The sequence below is a fragment of the Clupea harengus genome, chromosome 7 (assembly GCF_900700415.2).
Source record: "Clupea harengus chromosome 7, Ch_v2.0.2, whole genome shotgun sequence".
Lineage (NCBI taxonomy): Eukaryota > Metazoa > Chordata > Actinopteri > Clupeiformes > Clupeidae > Clupea > Clupea harengus.
The window spans coordinates 3,311,561-3,332,919 of NC_045158.1; the positions used below are offsets into that span (position 1 = coordinate 3,311,561).

At 41.9% G+C, this 21,359-nt stretch overlaps 4 protein-coding genes across 5 annotated transcripts; 1 reads left to right on the top strand and 3 right to left on the bottom strand.

The window, feature by feature from the left end:
- Positions 1 to 3,015: 3,015 nt before the first annotated feature.
- acaa2 (acetyl-CoA acyltransferase 2) lies at positions 3,016 to 10,771 on the bottom strand. The gene is made up of 10 exons (XM_031570180.2): positions 10,642 to 10,771; positions 9,434 to 9,600; positions 8,717 to 8,845; positions 8,096 to 8,212; positions 7,636 to 7,783; positions 7,231 to 7,406; positions 6,668 to 6,797; positions 5,853 to 5,923; positions 4,993 to 5,147; positions 3,016 to 3,748 (listed from the first exon to the last, which is right to left on the bottom strand). The coding sequence occupies exons 1-10, from the start codon at positions 10,655 to 10,657 to the stop codon at positions 3,664 to 3,666; spliced, it is 1,194 nt and encodes a 397-aa protein (XP_031426040.1). The 5' UTR covers positions 10,658 to 10,771; the 3' UTR covers positions 3,016 to 3,663.
- A 210-nt stretch (positions 10,772 to 10,981) lies between these two features.
- On the top strand, positions 10,982 to 13,424 carry mrpl40 (mitochondrial ribosomal protein L40). Its single transcript, XM_012825506.2, has 4 exons — positions 10,982 to 11,174; positions 11,512 to 11,586; positions 11,854 to 12,009; positions 12,785 to 13,424. Exons 1-4 carry the CDS (start codon positions 11,113 to 11,115, stop codon positions 13,092 to 13,094), a joined length of 603 nt encoding a protein of 200 aa, XP_012680960.2. The 5' UTR covers positions 10,982 to 11,112; the 3' UTR covers positions 13,095 to 13,424.
- Positions 13,425 to 13,569: 145 nt separating this feature from the next.
- On the bottom strand, positions 13,570 to 16,900 carry c7h22orf39 (chromosome 7 C22orf39 homolog). Of its 2 annotated transcripts, none has more exons than XM_012825508.3 (3): positions 16,666 to 16,900; positions 14,860 to 15,027; positions 13,570 to 14,376 (listed from the first exon to the last, which is right to left on the bottom strand). In XM_012825508.3, the coding sequence occupies exons 1-3, from the start codon at positions 16,699 to 16,701 to the stop codon at positions 14,251 to 14,253; spliced, it is 330 nt and encodes a 109-aa protein (XP_012680962.2). In that variant the 5' UTR covers positions 16,702 to 16,900; the 3' UTR covers positions 13,570 to 14,250. The 2 variants fall into 2 exon arrangements, with proteins under 2 accessions (XP_012680962.2, XP_031426050.1); XM_031570190.2 differs by lacking the exon at positions 16,666 to 16,900 and adding an exon at positions 16,427 to 16,530.
- Positions 16,901 to 17,289: 389 nt separating this feature from the next.
- On the bottom strand, positions 17,290 to 21,285 carry ufd1l (ubiquitin recognition factor in ER associated degradation 1). Its single transcript, XM_012825503.2, has 12 exons — positions 21,161 to 21,285; positions 20,582 to 20,714; positions 20,386 to 20,418; positions 20,095 to 20,216; positions 19,552 to 19,682; positions 19,326 to 19,398; positions 19,147 to 19,215; positions 18,788 to 18,856; positions 18,622 to 18,669; positions 18,414 to 18,502; positions 17,996 to 18,077; positions 17,290 to 17,703 (listed from the first exon to the last, which is right to left on the bottom strand). The coding sequence occupies exons 1-12, from the start codon at positions 21,161 to 21,163 to the stop codon at positions 17,629 to 17,631; spliced, it is 927 nt and encodes a 308-aa protein (XP_012680957.1). The 5' UTR covers positions 21,164 to 21,285; the 3' UTR covers positions 17,290 to 17,628.
- Between the last annotated feature and the right edge of the window lie 74 nt (positions 21,286 to 21,359).

Sequence of the window (21,359 nt, forward strand, 5' to 3'; positions counted from 1 at the left end):
GGTCCTGTACCACACGCAAGACAGTTATTATGTGTCCACACAACACATTCCCACCACAACTGTCAACTAACAGGAACATACACCTGTCTGGGCTGCCACTTAACCAGTTGTAGAGATCAGTCAATATCAGGCAAGATTACTCAAAAGGTAAAAGGTGCTGACATACAATTTTAAAGTCTTAATATTAGATATAAGCCAATATTGTACGATGCTACTTATACTGACAACGACTTGAGTTAATTTCATAAAAATATATACACGTGATTGGTTCCAAGCTTATTTAGCTAACATTAGCAGTGTTAGCACGAGTCAAACGACTGAAAGGTTAACACAACTCAATTTCAAGCACCTACGTGTAAGCAAATAAACAAGGAACCGCATAATTACGAACAAAAATGCTTTTATCCAACACATGTCATATGGTAAACTCTTGCTACACTACTGCTGAAATATAACGCAAGTTAACGCGCTAACATTCTAGCACAGCCAGTTACCCGTAACTACACCGTCAGCAAAGCTTGGTATTTAATAACTGGTTAATTGACATTTATTGACTAACAGGCTACAGAATTACTGCAAACAAATTGGTCATATTCACAGGCCTTTTCGACAGGTTGAATTACTGGCAAAACGTGCTATGCGACCCGGAATACAGCAATCGAGCCTGGCTTCAGGCCTATTATTTGGCTCAAACATAAACGCAGTTATCTGAGCAAATAACAAATACTCATGACAAATGTATACATCGGAGAACGTTATATGCATGCCAACACACCAGCATGAATACAGTTCGACAATATACAGCTTCTATATCATAGATGATGACAGATTATATTTACGAAAAAGCGACGTGGAAGCCATGATTACCTTTTGCTAGGAAAAAAAGGCAGACATCCGGGGACTTGGCGAATTTATACTCATGACGTAAAAAGTTTCTTCCTCTACGGTTACCTTGTACCATACACATGGGGCTAAAAAGAGACCTTTCGCCACCTGCTGTTCAGGAATAGACGTTACAATGTCATAACTACGCAAAGGGCGAACTCAAGCAGAATTGCCGATATGTTACTTTTTCTAACTATAAAGTCACCAGTAATTAAACGCAGGTGGTGGTCAGGTATTTATCCAATATCATATACCAATATCATAAAGTAATGTTGTGCTGTCAAAAGTGAATAATGAGAATGTTGTTGTGTTTGTTGATATTTTTTACCATCACTTTACCGAGTAGCAATATAAAGGAATATAAAGTCACCAACAATACAATCTTGAAAGACAGTGAACACAATTCCTTGATTATAGGGTATCTGCTTTTTTCCGTAATTTAATTTAAAAAAATGACACCTTCATATATTCTAGAATCATTACACATAAAGTGGCATGTTTCAAGCCGTTTTCATTTTAATCTTGATGATTACGGCTTACAGCTCATGGAAATCAAAAATCCAGTATCTCAAAATATTACAATAAAACATTTACAATACATAAATGTCGACCTGAGAAGAGCTCTAATCAGCTAAATAACTCAAAACATTAATTTACGAACTCAATAATTGGTCAGGGCTCCTTTTGCACAAATTAATGCATCAATGCCGCGTGACAGGGAGGAAATCGGCCAGTGCACTGCTGAGGTGTTGTGGAAGCCCAGGTTGTTTTGATATCGGCCTTCAGCTCGTCTGTATTGTTGGGTCTGGTGGATCTCATTTCCCTCTTGACAATAGATTCTCTATGGGGTTTAGGTCGGGCCAGTTGGCTGGCCAATCAAACACAGAAATACCATGGGCAGAAAACCAGTTAGGCTACCAGTCGTTTTGGCACTGTGGGCAGGTGCCAAGTCCTGCTTGAAAAGGTATTCAGCATATCCATAAAGCTTGTCAGCAGACGGAAGCAAGAAGTGCTCTAAAATCTCTTGGTAGACGGCTGCATTGACTTTGGACTTGATCAAACACAGTGGACCAACACCAGCAGATGACATGGCACCCCAAATCATCACTGACTGTGGAAACTTCACACTGGACTTCAAGCAACTTGGGATTGAAGCCCATTTCCTGGACACATCTGTGGGTGGTGGCTTTGGGTGGCACCCCCAAGTTCTTGAATCGGTTTTGCTTGACAATCCTCTCAAGGCTTGTGCACCTTTTCCCATCACACTATTCCCTTCCAGTCAACTTCCCATGAATGTGGAAAGTCAGCAATGACTTTCTGTGGCTTACCCTCCTCATGAAGGGGTGTCATGATTGTGGTTTTGTGTACTTAACCAGACTGAGACATTGAAGGCTCAGGAAACCTTTGAAGGTATTTTGAGTTAATTAGCTGATTAGAGCTCTTCTCAGGTCGACATTTCTGTATTGTAAATGTTTTATTCAAATTTTGAGGTACTGGATTTTTGATTTTCATGAGCTGTAAGCCGTAATCAAGATTAAAACAAAAAAAAGGCTTGAAACATGGCACTTTATGTGTAATGATTCTAGAATATATGAAGGAAAAAAATTAACTTTTCCACGATATTCAATTTTTTTTAGATGCACCTGTATATACATTTGATACGCCACCTACTCATTTATAACTGATCAAGAGAACAAGGATGTACGTAGAATAGTACATTACAGTAATTGTAGTTGCAGTAGATAGGGGCATTCTTGGATGTTTTACAAAAAAGCTATTCACTGATCTTTCAGAAGACCATTCTACAAGACTACTTTTTCAACAGTAAATCCCTCTTTCCATTTAGAAACATGTGATGTCTCTGACGTCCGTTTGAAATAGAAACCAGATCAAATAATTATAAAATGAAAGACCGTGTGAGCGAATCTGAGGAAAAGGGTGGGTAGTGGTTGTCAGTGTCTCTCTGAAAAAAGTAATATGGCAGTAATACATTTATTATATGACACTATTTCACTATGCCAATAATAATATGCACAATGGCACCTGGATATGATAGTCACAGCCCAGGTATCTCTATAGGGAGCAACAGGGTACAGCACAAGGGACCACTGTCATTGCTAATAAAGGCAGTATGTTTACACAAACTTTATTGATCATCGATTCCTTACAAAACATGAATAAACAGTCACAGTCTGTCAGGTATAGAGTGTATTCTTCCACCGAGTGGATCAATGGGAGTGAAGACACATGGTGAGAGAGAGAGAAAGAGAGAGAGACTACCAGTCAGCTGAAGGCTTAGGGAGTAGCTGAATGGGTGTTACATAATGCAATTAGGAGGCAACAAAATGCTACAATAAAGACACGACGTTGTGTAACCTGCATTGTGTAACACCAGCATCTACAGCACTAGTACACAAAAGGACTAAAAGCTCTTGATGTCTGCAAGGCACCTTCAACACAATGCAGTACACTCTCCTCTCCTGTCCTGCCAAGACCTGAGTGAGTAACAGGCACACTATAGGAGCACACACACAGCCACCAACAGTCCCATAAATATTACCCCTGCAGTCAAGTCAATGCAACCCACAGCTCAGATCATTTGTTTGTCCTTTATGCTTTTTGTTGAGTCTACCTCATGCGTAGGCTGATTTCAGAAATACTGCCCTGTGTTTGTGAGTGCTTGTGTTTAATCGAAACGTCTTCCCGATTAAAGTTGTTCTGAGTGCGTGTTTGAGTGTGTGTGTGTGTGTGTGTGTGTGTGGGATGAAGTTTTCATCTTCACTGGGTGTTCTCCAAGATGATGGCGATGCCTTGGCCGCCACCAATGCAGGCGGAGCCCACAGCGTACTTTCCTCCTCGCCGCCTAAGGTCAAAGTTCACAGGGTTAGATGACACGCTTATTTCGCCCATCACTCAACACATCAACACTCTGTAATATACACCTTAATAACTGTCCATGCACGCCTGTCTGCCCTGATCATTTCACTGCAGGTAGACTAGGCAGAGGGGAACTGAAATGAATGGAAACAGATGAATAAACCGAGTCCACCTTGCAATAAGTGGAAACTAATTTGGTGAAGTGAGGTCAGTTTTACTCCATTCTTGCTCAAAGCCTTGTGTGTATGCGTGTTCCCCCTGTCGAATGGGGCATGTTGTTTGCGCTCCATAGGCTTTTATGTGTGTGTGTGTGTGTGTGTTTGTATATGTATGGGCAGCTGTGTTCTCAGGGGCAGGTAAGCTGTATTATAATTACCAGCTGTGTTCCCTGCAAGCGTATGTGCGTGTGTGTGCTTGCACGTATACCTGAACATGCATGCAGAGGTACATGCTCAAAGTGCCTCTGGTGTGTGTGTGTGTGTGTGTGTGGGGGGGGGGGGAATGCACAGCTGCATATATAATATGTGTGTGATTGAGTGACGCTGTATGTATTCAGTGTACTGTAGGTGTATAACCGGAGCTCCGGCCCAGGTGGGCTGTGATGTATTCCTGGTGTGCGTACATGAGTGTGTATGTGTGTATGTGTGCTTGAGTGTGTATGTGTGCTTGAGTGTGTATGTGTGCATGAGTGTGTATGTGTGCATGAGTGTGTATGTGTGTGTATGTGTGCATGAGTGTGTATGTGTGCATGAGTGTGTCTGTGTGTATGTGTGCATGAGTGTGTATCTGTGTGTATGTGTGCATGAGTGTGTATGTGTGTATGTGTGTATGTGTGCATGTGTGCATGTGTGTGTCTGTGTGCATGAGTGTGTCTGTGTGCTTGAGTGTGTATGTGTGCATGAGTGTGTATGTGTGTATGAGTGCATGAGTGTGTATCTGTGTGCATGAGTGTGTATCTGTGTGTATGTGTGCATGAGTGTGTATCTGTGTGTATGTGTGCATGAGTGTGTATCTGTGTGTATGTGTGCATGAGTGTGTATGTGTGTATGAGTGCATGAGTGTGTATCTGTGTGTATGAGTGCATGAGTGTGTATCTGTGTGTATGTGTGCATGAGTGTGTATCTGTGTGTATGTGTGCATGAGTGTGTATGAGTGCATGAGTGTGTATCTGTGTGTATGTGTGCATGAGTGTGTATGTGTGTGTCTGTGTGCAAGTGTTTGTGTGCATACCTGAGCTCATGCACCAGGTGGGCTGTGATGCGTGCTCCTGATGCCCCGAGGGGGTGTCCGATGGCGATGGCTCCTCCATTCACGTTGCTCTTCTCAGGGTCCAACCCCAGCGCTTTGGCAACAGACAGGTACTGAGGAGCAAAGGCCTCGTTCACCTGAAAAACCCACAGAGTGAGATCTACACCCAAAGGTCATCCACAGCGTATGGTTTTAGTACGTATAAATATAAGTATATATAAATATAAATATATATATATATATATATATATATATATACACACACACATATATACATTATATTATTATTATTATATATATATATATATATATATAATAAAATATAAATATATTATTGCCATGAATGGCAGATGCTTACACAGCTAACCATATACAGGATATGACTTCTGTATGTAGTGCAAGCATTGTTATGTGAATATTGTGTCTGTATCACTTCATATACACCACCTATATGTTTATGGCATATTTACATTTACATTTAGTCATTTAGCAGACGCTTTTGTCCAAAGCGACGTACAAGGGAGAGAACAGTCAAGCTAAGAGCAATAAAAAACATGGTGTAACAATAAATACTACTTTACATAAGAATTAGAAAAACGACCTAGAAAGGAAAAAGAAGTGCAGGAATGTAACTGCTGAAGTGCAAGTTAAGCGCTAGTCAAGGTGCCAGTTAGGAAGGGAGGTGCTCTCTGAAGAGTTGGGTCTTCAAAAGCTTCTTGAAGGTAGAGAGGGACGCCCCTGCTCTGGTATTTATTTGTTTCAATACATAATTCATGGATTGAACATATAGTTTGTTGTGTCATACACTGCTGAGATGACTGGTGTTTGTGCTTAAGACACACCTCCACTAGATCCATGTCCTTCAAAGTAAGCCCTGCTTTCTTCAGAGCCTCTGTGATAGCTGGCACTGGCCCTGAGGAAACATGGGATATGTAGTCTTTAGATACATGCGAGCACAATGCAGACAGACCTCAACAGATATCATAATTTTTTTATGAAGTGACTATTGCAACGGAATTCCTGGGCGATAAGATTGGCACTATTCCTACAGATCCGTGTCAGTAGTTGATGAATAGAATGCGCCCCATTGGAACTTTAACATCACTGACGTTTGAGCAGGAGATCCGGGTTCCATTCCGGTTCCTGCCTAATTGTATATAGTTGATTATCGTCAGGAATTTGAACGTTATGGAGCCGCACTAATGGGGCTATGGGCCGGTGAGGCATGCCCCGGAGGGAATGCCCTACTACCCCTGCGCGACAAGCACCATGTTTCTGGAATGGGAACAAACCATATGGAAAATACGGAAAATGTGTCTGTGGCAACTGTAGAAAAAAAACATTCCATACCGATAATATTCAAACTATTGGTATGGAATCTAATTCCATAGCCAGCAATAGTGCACTAACTATAGTTCTGGTTCCGGAGTCGGGGCCATTTTTACAATCTTCATGGAAGCGGTTAACGGAGGCACTGATTTTAAATTTCTTATAAAAAAACAGAGAGCTCTTATGTGTGTGTGTGTGTGTGTGTGTGTTTGTGTCTGTGTATGTCTGGCACAAACATACACATCAGAGGACAGCAGGAGAAAGTAATACATTATTAGATGCATACATGGATTTGCTTAATGTTTAAGTTCACAGGTTTGCTACCTACCAATTCCCATGATGCTGGGGTCACAGCCTGAAGCGTGATAGGCAACAATCCTGGCCAATGGCTTGAGGTTGTGCGCCTTCACTGCCTCTTCACTGGCTATCACCACAGCAGCAGCACCATCAGACACGCCCTATAGGGAAAAGAGAGGAAGCTAATAGCCAGTACTCTATCTATTACAAAAGAAAGAACCATCTAGAACCATCTCATACTCGTTTCACTCCTCTGAGCAACCCTAAAAGTTAATTATAAGATAAACACTTCTAATGAAATCTCTTGTGTTTAAATCATGTTATACACAGGAAACTATGCCCATGTCTAACAAAATAAATATGTATACCAGACAGACTAGTTCGGAGTTAAAGTTCAATCTATGGTAGAGGTCTCTAAGCATAGGCCTGTGGTAGGTAAGGTTGGGAATCACCAGGGACCTCACAATTCTATGTCTGATTAATTGAATTCAAAACAATAGTATTTAGGAATCAGGAATATAAAGTAGTAGGACATTAAATAATAGTGTTGATGTAGTAGTCTACACATAGTTTGAGTGTGTCCATCGTACGCACCGATGCGTTGGCAGCCGTGACGGTGCCCCCCTTCTTGAAGACGGGGGCCAGCTTGGCCATCTGCTCCAGGGTAGTCTGGGGCCGGGGATGCTCATCCTGAGCCATGGCCACCTTCCCCTTCTTGGCCTTCACCTCGATGGGGGCAATCTCAGCAGTGTAGTGGCCTGCCTCATGGGCTGGAGACGAAAGGTGGTAGAGAGAGAGAGAGAGAGAGCATCAGAGATGATAGGAGTAACACAACTGCAGGAGCAGATGAGAGGCAAAGATCAGCTCATCCATAGCTCTGCCATACATGTAATCTTGTTTCTGGATAGATGTCCATTGTTTTATGATCAAATACAGTATATCAATGCTAAGAGAGAAAGCATGTGAAAGGTGTGTGTGTGTGTGTGTGTGTGGACCCACCTGCCTTCCACCTCTGCTGGGTCTGGTAGGCGTAATTGTCACATTCCTCTCTGGTGATCTCGTACTTCTCTGCCAGGTTCTCTGCGGTGATGCCCATTGGGATTTTAATATGGAGATCTGTCAGCCCTGCCCACAGTGTGTCTTCCAGCTACACATTCACACACACACACACACACACACACACACACACACACACACACACACACACACACACACACACACACACACACACACACACACAGAGAGAGACAGAAAGACAGACAGACACACACACACACAATATTATAACCCAACAGACCCAAACAGTAACATTTCCCACAGTGTTTATGTAACAATGTCTGAATAGTCAGTTTAGTCTCTTTAGCCCTCATCATGGGAGTCATTGGAAAGTGTGTGTGTGTGTGTGTTTGTGTGTGTGTGCCTGTGCATGTGTGTATATGTGTGTGCCAGAAAGAAGTACCTTGAGGTCAAAACCAAATCTGGTTCCAAAGCGGATGTTCCTGACAGCGTAGGGGGCCTGGCTCATGCTCTCGGAACCACCACATAGAACCACCTCAGACTCCTTCAGACAGATCTCCTGTAATATCCACATGATCCTTCACATATTAATAAACACACATAGAACCACCTCAGACTCCTACAGACAGATCTCCTGTAATATCCACATAATCCTTCACATATTAATAAACACACATAGAACCAACTCAGACTCCTTCAGACTGATCTTCAGACAGGTCTAGGGTTCCTCTTGTGCCTCATCATCTTTACTGCATATAGTGCAGCAGGTCTTGGTGATTGTCGAATGTATGCATTCGTCATGTCCCAAAGTTTACAAGTACTCCATTTCATTTGTGTAGAATTTTTTGAATTATCATTATACTTACATATCTGTTGTGTGTGAGTGTATGTCTGAATGTATACATGTATGTGTGTGTGTGTGTGTGTGTGTGTGTGTGTGTGTGTATGTGTGTGTATGTGTGTGTCTGCGTGTATACATGTATGTGTGTGTGTGTGTGTGTGTATACATATGTGTGTGTGTGTGTGTGTGTGTGTGTGTGTGTGTGTGTGTGTGCTCTCCCACCTGAGTTCCATTAATGATGGACTGGAAGCCAGAGCCACACAGCCGGTTGACTGTGAGTGCAGGCGCTGGAATGGGCACCCCACAGCGCAGACCCACGTGCCGTGCAATATAGGGAGCATCTGCTGAGCTCTGGGGGAGAAGGGGAAGACAGGAAGACAGAGAGGAAACCCTTACATTACAGGACTAACTGGATACATTGACATACAGCTGAACAATATTACCAGCTGTATGTTATGTGTAATATGTTGTAATATAATATGAGAAATCAGATTTTGAGATACTCTTTAGATGCTAGCATTAGATGTTTTATAACTCAGTTGTTACATTTCATTGCATTGATTGTATTCATTTATCATGTTATTATAACTCACTTATGACATAGGAGCTATAATGGACGGATTATATTCAGGCACAGTATGTATGCTACACAAATGTTGCTGCTGAACAATCATACCCTCTTTCCCTGTTACACACACACACACACACACACACACACACACACACACACACACACACACAAGACTGTGGAATCAACCTTAAGTGGGATGTTATACGCCTGTGTATTACCTACGTAAAACCATAAAGGGTTATCTCAAGGGTTATTATGTACATGCTGTGTCACCCTGACTTAGGTGCAGGCCGCCTATGGAATTGACGGATATAGATCCGCAGTGGACTATGGTTGCTAACTCTGGTGGAAGAGACATGTCACCTCACCTGCATGACATTTCCTATGATGACGCTGTTGACAAGCTCTGGGGCGACGTTCCCAGCAACCAGGGCAGCTTTGGCTGCATGTTCAGCCAGATCAGTGGCACTGTGGTCCTTCAGCACACCCCCATACGTCCCAAAAGGGGTGCGCTTTGCAGACACGATGAAAACACCTAAAGAGGCGCACACGTACACACACACACACAAATGCACATAGGCAGGTACACACACACACACACACACACACCAAGGAAAACATCAAGGTTAAGTTAGTCACAAGGTACCTTTGAGATTAAAAAATATGCTTTCCTACTATAACAAAGCCAATTCCTCATTATCATATGACAAGTGAAAGCCTTGGAGTTTCTTTGCGATTATTACCAGACATTAGAGTTGCACCATTTTGAGTTTTATGTATTGAAGAAGTAGGAGTGACCAAAGGGCATCATACGAACCCCCAACAATCTCAAAGACTTTTATCGCTTTCCCTTTTCCTTAAAAAGAAGCCCGTTTTAAAGAAGGGCTAGGCATGGGTAAACCACGGAGTCCGAAACAGCTGTTATCCTACGCACTACAATGGCCTACATCACCCATCAATATACACTGACATTGGTTTGACATAGGCTGTGATAGCACCTCAACAATACGGTCACTTTAACATGTCTCCAGGACAGTGTAGACGCTCACACCACACTGACACGTGAGGGGACAAACCTTTTCACAAATAATGCTAATATGACCGAGTCATTTCAAAACAAAACTATGCTACAGCATGTAGCCATGATCAGAGAGCGTTTGGCATGTAATAGAGCTGGGGGTTATACATAACCTATTAAGTCAGTAAACCCTTCAAGACAGTCAATTATTACGAGCGTTAACTGAATATCACCATATAACTTAGATACATATGAAATCTTTGATTGTGTTTGAATGGTAACAGCTGTGATGATTAAGTTACACAGACATTAGAGATCGCTCTGTTGCCAACACAGTTAGAATAAATAACTTTGTTTCTTGACCATAGCCTTCTTATAACTGGAAAGCAATTCAAGTTCATTCAAACCTCAGTCAAAGCTTACTCCCACCCAGATACTTGCCATACAGCCACCCCTTCGGAAACTCTAGGAAGCGCAATTCAAAGTTATGCAACTTTTGTTTAGAGAGAGAGAGTATTTTTCTGATATTGAGCCAAAATAAAAGCAAAAGTTCATTACCTCTCAGGAGCGACATGGTGTTTCAGTTGAAGTCCACGAAGGTCAGCTGTATCCACTGTAGTGGTGGGTTAGCCTTTCCTCTAGTTTAGCAAGTCTGCGTTTAGAATGAAGACCTTTCACCCAGATAACTCGTAGTTCACTTTTTGAATTAGAACATTCGACAAATACTCTGCGTTCCACATTTGTACAAAAACACTGTACACAAAATTTCGACTTTATCTATACATCTGATGAACCTACACGACTTGCATTGCAAATAATAGCAAAATTATTTGGTCACTGACATTTATCAGTTTGCGGAAACTGCTGCTTGCAAAATACAGAAATATATACCTAATGTCTCAACACTCGTCCGACCGGCATGCTCAAGGTGGTCAGTCAGAATGGCATGGTAACGAGATGCAAGGTTGTATAAGCAGTGAACAACGACAGTTTTCTGTTATGTTTAATGCTTGCCGACTGGAATAAATCATGTCCTCCTCAATTATACGCGTTGTCAATACGCTGCTATCCAGGCAGAATGCAGTGCCAAGGTAAGTTGCAATGTTTAAAATCCACCTAGCTATCGGTAGCTAGGTTAGCTGAGCAACGCTATGTTATCGATAGATAGCTGTTATCGTTAGCCATACCGACAAGGGGGAGATTTAATCAGATCATTTTAATTTGGTTGATTGCCTATTACGTTCAGATTATGTGCACTTCTCAACCACCTGTAAGTATTTAACCGAACTGCTTGTCAGCTGCTTAAGCCAAGACATTAACCGTAGCTAAATAGCTAACGCAAGATTATGAATCTAACTGTTAGCATAGTATTATCTTATGCCGCGTTGAAATGTTTAATCATTTGCATAACATCTTCCTTTATTGCAGTGCTGTAACAGCGACTGTTAGGTGTAGCCACTGGTTTGCGTCCGTGTTGTCATTGAAGAGTTCGCCACCATTGAGGTAAGTGTCTGACACCCCTTTTAAATAGTTTCATCATGATATTGCAATAAACTATGCAGTGGCTGTCACTACATCCTTGGGACGGACGCTTCATACTCTTCTATGACTGATAAGTGTAGTGTTGTGATGTGTATGTGTGATGTTACCAATATCGATTGCATACTAAGTGTTTACTTGTGTGTTCCAATTAGCTGACATAATGTTGGCTATGAGACACTTGTGATGGTCTTAGCCTGTCGCTGTACATATTTGTGTATGTGGTAACAGAGCGGAGCCCAGGAAGAAGAAGAAAGTGGACCCCCGGAGGGATATATTGGCGCGAGAGCGCTTGAAGAAGAAACTGAGGAAGATGGAGAAAGTCCCACCTGAGTTGATCCCTATTGAGGACTTCATCACGCCAGCCAAATGCCTTGATGAAATGAGGTACAGTTGAGCTCTAATGTAAAAGGCAGCTTATTGGGATGGCCAGATTTTTTTTTTAAACCATGTCTGACAAAAACAATTAGGTTTAACACAAGACCATTGAAATGCTGTCCAATCTGGGATGAGGGGCTGTGTCATTCAAAAATTCAACAGATTCAGCATTTCTCCCATGCAATCACTTTTCTGTGTTTTGTCGGTTTTCTATTTGTACTCAATGCCTTAGGTGAAGGTATAATCCATGATGCATATGATCCTTTATATGTATTTTGGAGATTAGTACAACAGTGGGTTGTTAGTAGCTGTTGGTGGCCGACTGGGTGTTTCTCAAAGTCAAGGATGCTTCCCTGGTAGGACATGTCTCCTTCCGTGCCTTGCATTTGGAGAACAAACAATGGAACAGTCCAGCGAGACGCACACCTGCACACATTGATAAGGTCCTGCTTTCAAATTCTGCACTAAAAGGCTCTGGAACATGCACAAAGGATTGATCCTCAAACTGCATCCTTGACAAATTCGTCTTGGTGGAATTAGAAGGATCCTAGACGTCAGAACAGTCCTTCAACGGGATTTGATGGCGTAGCATCTTTGAAACACAGCCGTCAAGGATCCTTTCTTGACTTTTCGAGAAACGCCCTCTTGGTCCGTTTTAGACTATACACAGGAGATATGTCTTTCTAGTGTATGTAAATGTCGTTTCTTTTGCTGAACCATATTTATGCCTCATCCTTGAGACCTGTGTGTGTGACCTTTCACCGTCTGTTCCCCCATCCCAAAGGGCCCGCGGTGAGCCCCGCCTGGTCTTTGAGGAGAGTGAGCGGCGGGCGCTCCTGCTGAAGGAGTGGTCACGCTACAAGCACACCCAGCACCAGGCTGAGATGGCCGCCATCAGCGGGGCCCTGGAGGCCCAGAGACAGGCCCTGGAAGAGCTGAGGCTGGAGTCCGAGGAGCTCTACCAGGCCGCTCTGGCTCCAGACCTGGCCCTCCTCCCCTTCACCCACCAAGGCCCTGGCTACACGGCGCCCATTGTGAACTATGAAGCACCTGAGGGCAAATACAATGACATCTCAAAGGTGTACACACAGTGAGGAGATGCTGTATTGCGGTTATGCACATCGCCCATGGGTTATCACTCTCCCTCTGATTCTGTAGTCAGTGTCTCTTGAACAAAAAGATGCAGAATGTGAGCAAGTGAATGTCGGATTCTCTCCCCGCTGGTTGATACTGGAGTAGTTTCAGACATTTACTCTTCAAGATGAAAACCGGAGTTATTCAAGTGAACCAGATTATTGATGATTGAAAGAAATCTCACTTTTTGGGTCTGTTTTTTTTTTTTTATTTGATATGCATTTGCTTTTGGAAAACATAAAGCACTGTAAAGAAGGTTTTGTGTGAAACATTAAAAAAGGCGAAGATCACCTCATGTTATACTGCTTTCTTATGGCTGGAGACAGCACAGTCAGGATAGGATTGTGTTTCATAAATCTCTGTAGTAGATTCATATTCACATTCATATTGGTATGTTTGAACCTCCAGAATCACAAAGGTGCTCAACATATGATTTACATTATCAACATATACTTTCAATATAAACTACACTGAAAACCTCTGGGCAGATGGTGACCGTGGATTTCAGTTGTATTTCAATGGGCATGTAATCAATTGTAATTTCAATGGGCATTTGAGGATCTTGAGTAACTTTCTGATGTGGGCTCAAGCTGACACTCATGTCTACAAGTCATCTCTTCAGGATGTACGGCGCCCTACCCCAGGGCTTAATCTCTACAGGTCAAACCAGTCCTAAAAGCTTACTGGTGTGACTGGTGTTAACTGCACAAACAGAATGGGCCTCAGTGGACCTTAACACTGCTCCTGGAGCTGCACCCAACTCACAATTCTGCCAAAGACGGGGAGAGAGACAAAAGGAAATAAAGCACTCTTCCAGAACAAGGGTTTGCTAGTGTTAGTTTGTAGACATGTGTGAACAAAAAAAACATTTTACACTCATTCTTCCCAAACAGGAACATTTCAGATACACACCCAGGGTACACCACCATGAAGTCATCCCTCTGATGCATCTGTCAGGACTCAACTAGTCCAGTCAAGTCCTGAGTGTATTACTTTAGGCAAGCACCAGTTAATGGAACGGAGAATAGTACGGCTGGAAGGTGACTAGATGAGGTATTGAAGAGCGTTTGTGTGTGAGTATAAGTGTGCAAGCATGTGTGCACTGGCAGCGCAGTTTCAGGAGTCCTTGCCCTGATTGAGGGGCATGTGCCAGTCTCTAGGAGGCTCCTTCCTGAGTTCCCACACAGGGGTGAACTTCCTCTGTTCCGCCACACGGCTTCCCTCACTCTCCCGCAGAGCCTCCTGAGAGACAAAAACAAAACACATCATGTTTGATTACAGTCTTCTCTACAACTCTTTGTTGAATACAGGACTCAGGAGGCCCTTAAGAAGTGAAAACAACATGGTGGCAACTCCTGCTAGGCTATAGCACACACTTGGCCACTTGCAGAAGAGGGAGTGGTTGATGTGACCAATCTAACATGTTCTGCTTCTAAAGATAAAAATCATCTGACCAAGACCTTTAAGCTGAGCAAAGCGATTCACAAGCCACATGCTTCAAATAAGGGTTCTCTTCGCATCCCATTACGTCCTGACAACTGAACCACATTTATACTGTTCATTGACCACATGTATGCTAGCATGCCTATCCTGATGCGTGTATGAATTAATCTGCCGTGTTTCTGATTCTCTCCTCTGTTGCCTTTAGCCATCACCCCAACCAATTTTTGCAAGCTCTGTGAAGAGGCTATACTGGTAACTAATGGCCAGAATTCAGGGGCCCACCTTGGCTTGTGAGCTATGGCTCTTCTCCCATTCTTTGCAGTTGCCGTAGTCCTCTTTCCACTGCTCGCAAGTGGGGTGTGTGCCAAAGGTGTAGTAGTGATGGAAGCGGTTCGACAGACTCTTGCAGTGTCGGAACTCACTCCAGTAATCTTCGCATGTACGAGGCGGCTGAGGATAGACAAGGCAGAATGAGACAAAGTCTCAGGAAATGATCAAGAAAGGGGCAAAGGCTAAGCCAGTGGACATGGGCAATCACCCAATGACCTGACACCTGACAATCTAATCCTTTTATCCCAAGACTATACTTGGTGAATACTGGATAAAACAGTTTCCATTATGTAATTCTGGAAATATTTAAATGAGAAAACATGTAGATGTCCTTGATTTTGGAGTCGGGCGTTTTTCATTGATCAATTCACAGCTAACATGCATGACCCTGTAGTTTCTCGTGCCCAAAACAAATGCAGTTGTGGACATGTTTGTTTCCACTAGGGCTGAACGATTAATTGCATTTGCGATTTAATCGCGATATGATAGAACGCGATTTTCTAACCGCAACGTTCGCGATTAAAAAACGTGGTCTAAAAAAAAAAAAAAAAAATTTAATTTTAATTTTTTTAAGATGGTACATTTTGCACAGAGTGTTTAAAAAGTGCATGCCTAGTGTTTATACTTAAAATGACTTTTTTTAAATTACTTAAATGCACAGTGGCAAAGCCACCGATTTGTTGTTCTTGTTTCTGTAATGAGCAGTTAAATAAAAATGTAAAATGTGGGAAAGAATATTTTACACTAAAAGTATCTAATATTGTGTTGGTCATATTTAAATCATTCATTACGTTTTGTTGGGGGAAAAAAGAGGATAACAAAAATCGCATATTAAATCGCAATCGCAATATTTTGGTAAAAAATCGCAATTAGATTATTTTCCCAAATCGTTCAGCCCTAGTTTCCACCTATCAGAACACCATTCATTAGTTCCAAAACTAGTAAGCCAACTACCTAAAAGGCATGCAAAACCTTGCAAACACCACCAACAGCCCAGCTGACACTGATCGAAGCTTGCCAATACACTAACTGGTGTCTTTTGCAGTATAACTGGCAATGTCACGCGTGTGAAAGCTTTTCTTCCATTTTTGCAGGGTGTTCCAGCCCGTTACACATAACTACATAGGGCATATCTTGGATGGCTAGTGGGGAAGACACAGGTGTTTATCTGTCCTTCACATGACCATATGCTATCAAAATGACTTTGAGGATGGTACCAAAACGAGTTGCCTATAAAACCATACCTCAAAAAGTGTCAAATTGTTGCATAGTGTTACTTTAAAGTTGTCTTTAGGTGTCAGGCAGGTTGATAGACAGCAGTTAGCTATCTATTTGGTTAGGATACAGATAGATAGCTGGCTTGACAGCGGGAAGCCTATAAGCTAGCTTACATGCACACAAACAGCATTGAATCCACGTTACCGTTTAACAGAAATGTATTCATACGAAACAAATGATCCGGGTAATAAGGAAACATTACTGGTGTTGTAATGGCGCAATGACTATGGCTAACGCTAACCCGCAAGACAAAGTCGAAGAGACCCCTAATGTCATTCAAATCGACAATGTTGACTAGCATCCGCTAGCTATCATATATGCTACGTAGCTGACCGCATGCAAGCACATACATTAGGCTCTGAAACACCACTTTTTCAAAAATTAAAACCGACCTCAACGCAGCCCTATTTTGTTGAAAATGTTGTTGGCATTTACACGTAGACATAAAAGTAGTACACACAATTTCAGAAGTGCACGTACCCTCCACAATGCCCCTGACCCAGCCATTGCATGCATGCGGTGTGGAAACTGAAACAACAAATCACGTCGCCCTAGCTTCCAACTAATGATGTTTGATGATCTGTTTTTGTAAATTCTCGAATTTGGCAACGATTTATTCAAAGTTCTTTTTACTGGTTGAAAGGCATTTCTAATTCAGCGGCAGCTTTCAAGCAGGAACACAGGAGTAATTTCGGAAAGTGTCACTAGTTGTTTCTTGAAGCACAGTTCACGGCAAGGTAAGTATGTCAAGTTTTTTTTTTTTTAAACCATTTATCGAGATCATTAACCGCTCCATGCATCGGTGGTTGTATATGCGTATGTATGGTTCTAAATACTATAACTTTAAACCTTTGTTGGTAGTTAAACTTACTACTTCTTAACACAGAACTTACTAAATACTACATGACTTAGAAACAAGTAGTGACCTGTCTAAAATGACATGCAAAATATTTTGGCTAGGATATTTTTAAGACCCAATGTCTGTAACAACTAAAAAGCTGGGCAGGTGGTGGTACTAGCTTTAGTATTCTATATATCAATATTTTATAAATCCCCTCACGTTACTCATACATATAAACGGTCCTTTCACAGAAATGAAACAGATTACTGGATGAAACAATTTATTGAAATTCTTTAAATGACATTATAAATAAACCAAAAAAGTGTTATGTTGGTCCTACCAATGACCAACTCCAATGGTTTGAAGGAGTTTATGTCCACACACACTTTAATTATTCCCACATAAAAATTCAAGAAGTCACATCCTCACAAAAAAAGCATTCACACACAGGCTTCTTCACTCACTCACTCACTCATATCTGAGAGAAAAAAAATACCCATCAGTCTTGGAAGGTGAGTGGGAAAAAAGAGAAAAAGCAAATGAATCCAAATCTGCTTTGAATGTTGGTTTGTTTATTACTAAAGACTTGTCTGGTGTGTTCTTCACGGCTTGCGTCCTTTCTTGCGCAGAGACTGGCCTTCTCCCGAGAACGCAATAAAATTATTTGCTGGATCGTCCTGAAAACACACACGGTCAAAATCCCTATTAGGTTAGTAGGGGATTAACGACTAGTGCGTTTCCATACCTGTGCTTCATACAGCACTGAATCACATGGGTGATAGTTTCTCACAAAACACATACCGCTGGACTAACTGGTGTGTACTTGGAGTGTATCACATTCAGCCAATTTTAGCTATCAGCTGATTAAGATATCTGCAGTTCTAATCTGACCGTCTTCCCCAAGACGAGAATCTGCTAAGAGAGAGAAGTCTGTGATCATGGGCATCAAGTCTCATCTTTTCTCCTCACCTCATCAATTCTGCGTGCCTGTGGCCGGTAGTTCCTCATGAAGGTGAGGCGACCGATTTTGTATTCGTAGTTGGGAATCCCGCTGCGAGGGCACAGAGACTGACTTAAGAACAGGCATGACTGCATCTCTGCTACACATGCTAGACCCACACTTGAGGCAGCCACAGCATTAGCTAAACACAGTTGTTAATCAAGGTAAACAAAATAAACAGAATGTAAAAGTAACTCCCAAAGGTATACACAGTGATAGATTGTGAGTACCCATAGCCTTCAGAGGTTTTCTACAAAGGCATACAGCCTCGGCCTGGTGTACAATTCCTAAGCATAGAGCCTAGGTGACAAAGTCAAAGTTGATAAATGACGTTTTATATATTTAAACCAAACATCTGTGTGTGGAGCCTTTGTGGCCGGTTCTGACCGTTTCATGTCACTGGGGTCAATGGGGGCAGGGCTGGGTTCTATGCCTTTCAACTTCCCATCCAAACGGTTGCCTGATCCGGTGAAGGCCTAAGAACCAAAGAGGAACATGTCAAGAAATTCTTCAATATGAACCTGGTATTATCAGTTACGCTGCCAGACACAATTTAGAACTCCTCTTTCATTGATGTCAGGAGTAATATACTTACCCTGAAACCTAGGTCCATCTCATAGTTGCTTGGGTCTGTGTCTTCCTCCTAGACAAAATCCAAAACAAGGCACCGTACAGTATTTTAGGAAAATAAATCTATCTGACAAAAGTTGTTATCCAAATGATGTTACGTATGGTCATCATGCTCTCCTACGAGCCCATACCACAGGTTCCTCGTGGTGCTGTGGGTGTCTCTCTGGCTCTTTGTATCCCAATGGAGCATCAAAGTCCACCTGCGACAAAAGACAACATGCAGACCCTGAATACATGTCTAATTACACACATATACAGATTTTCAACTGCTAATTGAAATGGAGAAATCGTGCATAGCTTACATACATGGCTGAATGACCCAAATAGATAGTTACGAGAAAGGCACCATAACTTAACTGTGGTCATGCTGCTTTCGGTAAGTGAAATGTATTCATCTGAATGCATTTATTTTTCTGTATGTCCTTGTCCTATCATCCATTTGTTCCTTCACTTTATATGAAGCAGCTGTGGTGCTGTGCCACATACTCACGTTCATGTCGCACTCTATGATTGACACAGCTTTGTCAGGTTTGGTTTCCATAACTCGGAGCTCATAGATCTGAGTAAAAAGTGAAACATGACATCTCAGTCCGTGCAACATGAAATATTTGACTGAGAATAAGTACATTCTGTAACTGGATTAGTTGCAAAACTACTGATGACAGTCACCTTTTCATTGTAGTTTATAGCAATGACATCACCGGTTGTCAAACAGGCAAAGTTTCTCAGAGCATTTTCTAACCTGTAGAAAAGAATGAAAACATGCGTCTATAATGGGGTATATAATGCATATGATACAAAACACCCTTATTAGTATTGTCACATTGCCTAACAAATCTAATATTAATACACACAGTATAATATTCAATAGTGCATGTTTGTAAAGATGACATACACTGCTTTAGGGTTGGTGATGTCCAGGAAGTCAGGGCTCTGAGGCTGGAACTTTGAGTAAGTGGCCACCATCAGGTTCACACTTTCCACCTGTACCAATCCACCTTCTTCTAGCAGCAAGTTCTGCATCATCTGATGAGCAAAACCAGCACACACACACATTAAAGTCATAGCACATTCTCTTCTCAGTTCTTTTCAGAGTCATTGTGAGTCACTGTGTACTCTTGCCAAGGTATGCAGTAACCCTATTATATATAATATACATTCTGTCATTCAAAACATTTTCACTTCCAGTGAACTTCAAGGTAGTCTGTGATTCTGGTGAGAGTTGGTTGATATTTGAGCTCAATAACCAATCAAATTACACCCCTTCCTTCCGTGGTCCTAAAACAACGTGTTAATTTGCTGTAATTGTTTATGGCTCAGTCTGAGCCCATGTGTTTCTCTCCCATTTACAGCGCCAGGTCACTGTACGAACAATGACTGCATTGTCGGCACTGTACAACATATGTACTGCTCTAGTCTGTGCTGGTAAAAGACTCACCCAATGTGGCAGGTAGCAAATCCCCTCGTCGGCCACAAACTCTAGAACTCCACAGTGTGTCATCCTGTCTGAGTTCTTATTAGTCAGCTTGAACAGCATGGGGTATGTGATGTTTAGCCTGCCTAGATTGGAGGGATATCAGAAAAAGTAGCAATTGAGAATGGCTTTTAAGTCCTTAGTCACAAATGAAAAGGAGGTATATGATGAAATAATGCATTTGTGCTATTATGTATGTGTATGTATGTACTGGTAAAGTTATACACTGATAGGGTCTTTCTTGGTGGTACTTACTCAACTGGTCCAGCGCTGAAGGAGGCATTATGACTAAAAGAAAAAAAGAAAATAAATGAATGCTACTGTGTAATTCCTAAGGCTGGTTTGACAGTCCTATTTTTAAGACTAAAATTAAACCTGAATGAGGTGAAAACTCTCATGCAGACAATATACATGTACAGAGGTACATGTAAAGAATTTAAAGTCAGGGTACTTTTTCCTCCCTTCTCCACGTCTGATCTGTCATTAGGCCCCGCCAGCATGGACACAGAATAACAACGGTACTGTGTGGAGAAGCGATTCTGGAAGGCCCGAGGCATCGGGTGGTCAAACATGTTGAAGGAAAACTGTGTCGAAAGAAAGATAACATGTACTCACGTATATTCTTACAGGAAAACTGTTTCACGATCATTTTGACAGGGTATTTGGTTAGGAACTGGCTGTATTTGACAGCCATTCAACGATATGCTGGCTAACATCAAACTACAGGCCTCTATACATAACGTGATTGTTCACACATAATGCATTGACAGCACCTTTTTCTGGCTGCAAGTACGATGAACCGTGTTAATCTAATGTAACCAGTGTATACACACAATCTCTAATGGCCGTTAGTAAAACAACCAGCTAATGTTAGCTAGCTAAAATAAGTTCACTGGCTATCTAGCTGACTTGACTATTCCTTGTATCCATCGGGACAGTCATTAAGTCAAGAGAGTTCAGAACACAGACTTAACAACCAGTGGTAGAGAGTCATGTCAATTAAAGACTGAGAATATATGCATCTACGTACCATATTTTCAAGCTATACAGTATGCCACTTAAGCAATATTCAACAACAATATCAACTGCAGCTACTTCACGGACTGCTATCTCATCTCCAGGAAGTAGTGCAGCTGTGGAGGAAGTGACGGAACAGCAAAACAAACCCAAAAGTACCAATCAAAACACAGGGAGGGACAATCTCCGCGCTACAATTCGATTGGTCTCGT

Coding starts and splice junctions, on each gene's coding strand:
- ufd1l (XM_012825503.2), bottom strand. Junction 18,857..19,146: donor TCATAGAGTGCGACATGAAC/GTGAGTATGTGG, acceptor CTTTTGTCGCAG/GTGGACTTTGATGCTCCATT. Junction 18,670..18,787: donor AGCACCACGAGGAACCTGTG/GTATGGGCTCGT, acceptor GATTTTGTCTAG/GAGGAAGACACAGACCCAAG.
- acaa2 (XM_031570180.2), bottom strand. Junction 8,213..8,716: donor CCATCATTAATGGAACTCAG/GTGGGAGAGCAC, acceptor TGGATATTACAG/GAGATCTGTCTGAAGGAGTC. Junction 5,148..5,852: donor AGGACATGGATCTAGTGGAG/GTGTGTCTTAAG, acceptor TGGGTTTTTCAG/GTGAACGAGGCCTTTGCTCC.
- c7h22orf39 (XM_031570190.2), bottom strand. CDS start 16,486: ATGCTAGTCAACATTGTCGATTTGAATGACATTAGGGGTCTCTTCGAC. Junction 15,028..16,426: donor TCTTCGACTTTGTCTTGCGG/GTTAGCGTTAGC, acceptor GTCTATCCTCAG/CCGCCTCGTACATGCGAAGA. Junction 14,377..14,859: donor GCCATAGCTCACAAGCCAAG/GTGGGCCCCTGA, acceptor TTTGTCTCTCAG/GAGGCTCTGCGGGAGAGTGA.
- mrpl40 (XM_012825506.2), top strand. CDS start 11,113: ATGTCCTCCTCAATTATACGCGTTGTCAATACGCTGCTATCCAGGCAG. Junction 11,175..11,511: donor AGGCAGAATGCAGTGCCAAG/GTAAGTTGCAAT, acceptor CCTTTATTGCAG/TGCTGTAACAGCGACTGTTA. Junction 11,587..11,853: donor AAGAGTTCGCCACCATTGAG/GTAAGTGTCTGA, acceptor ATGTGGTAACAG/AGCGGAGCCCAGGAAGAAGA.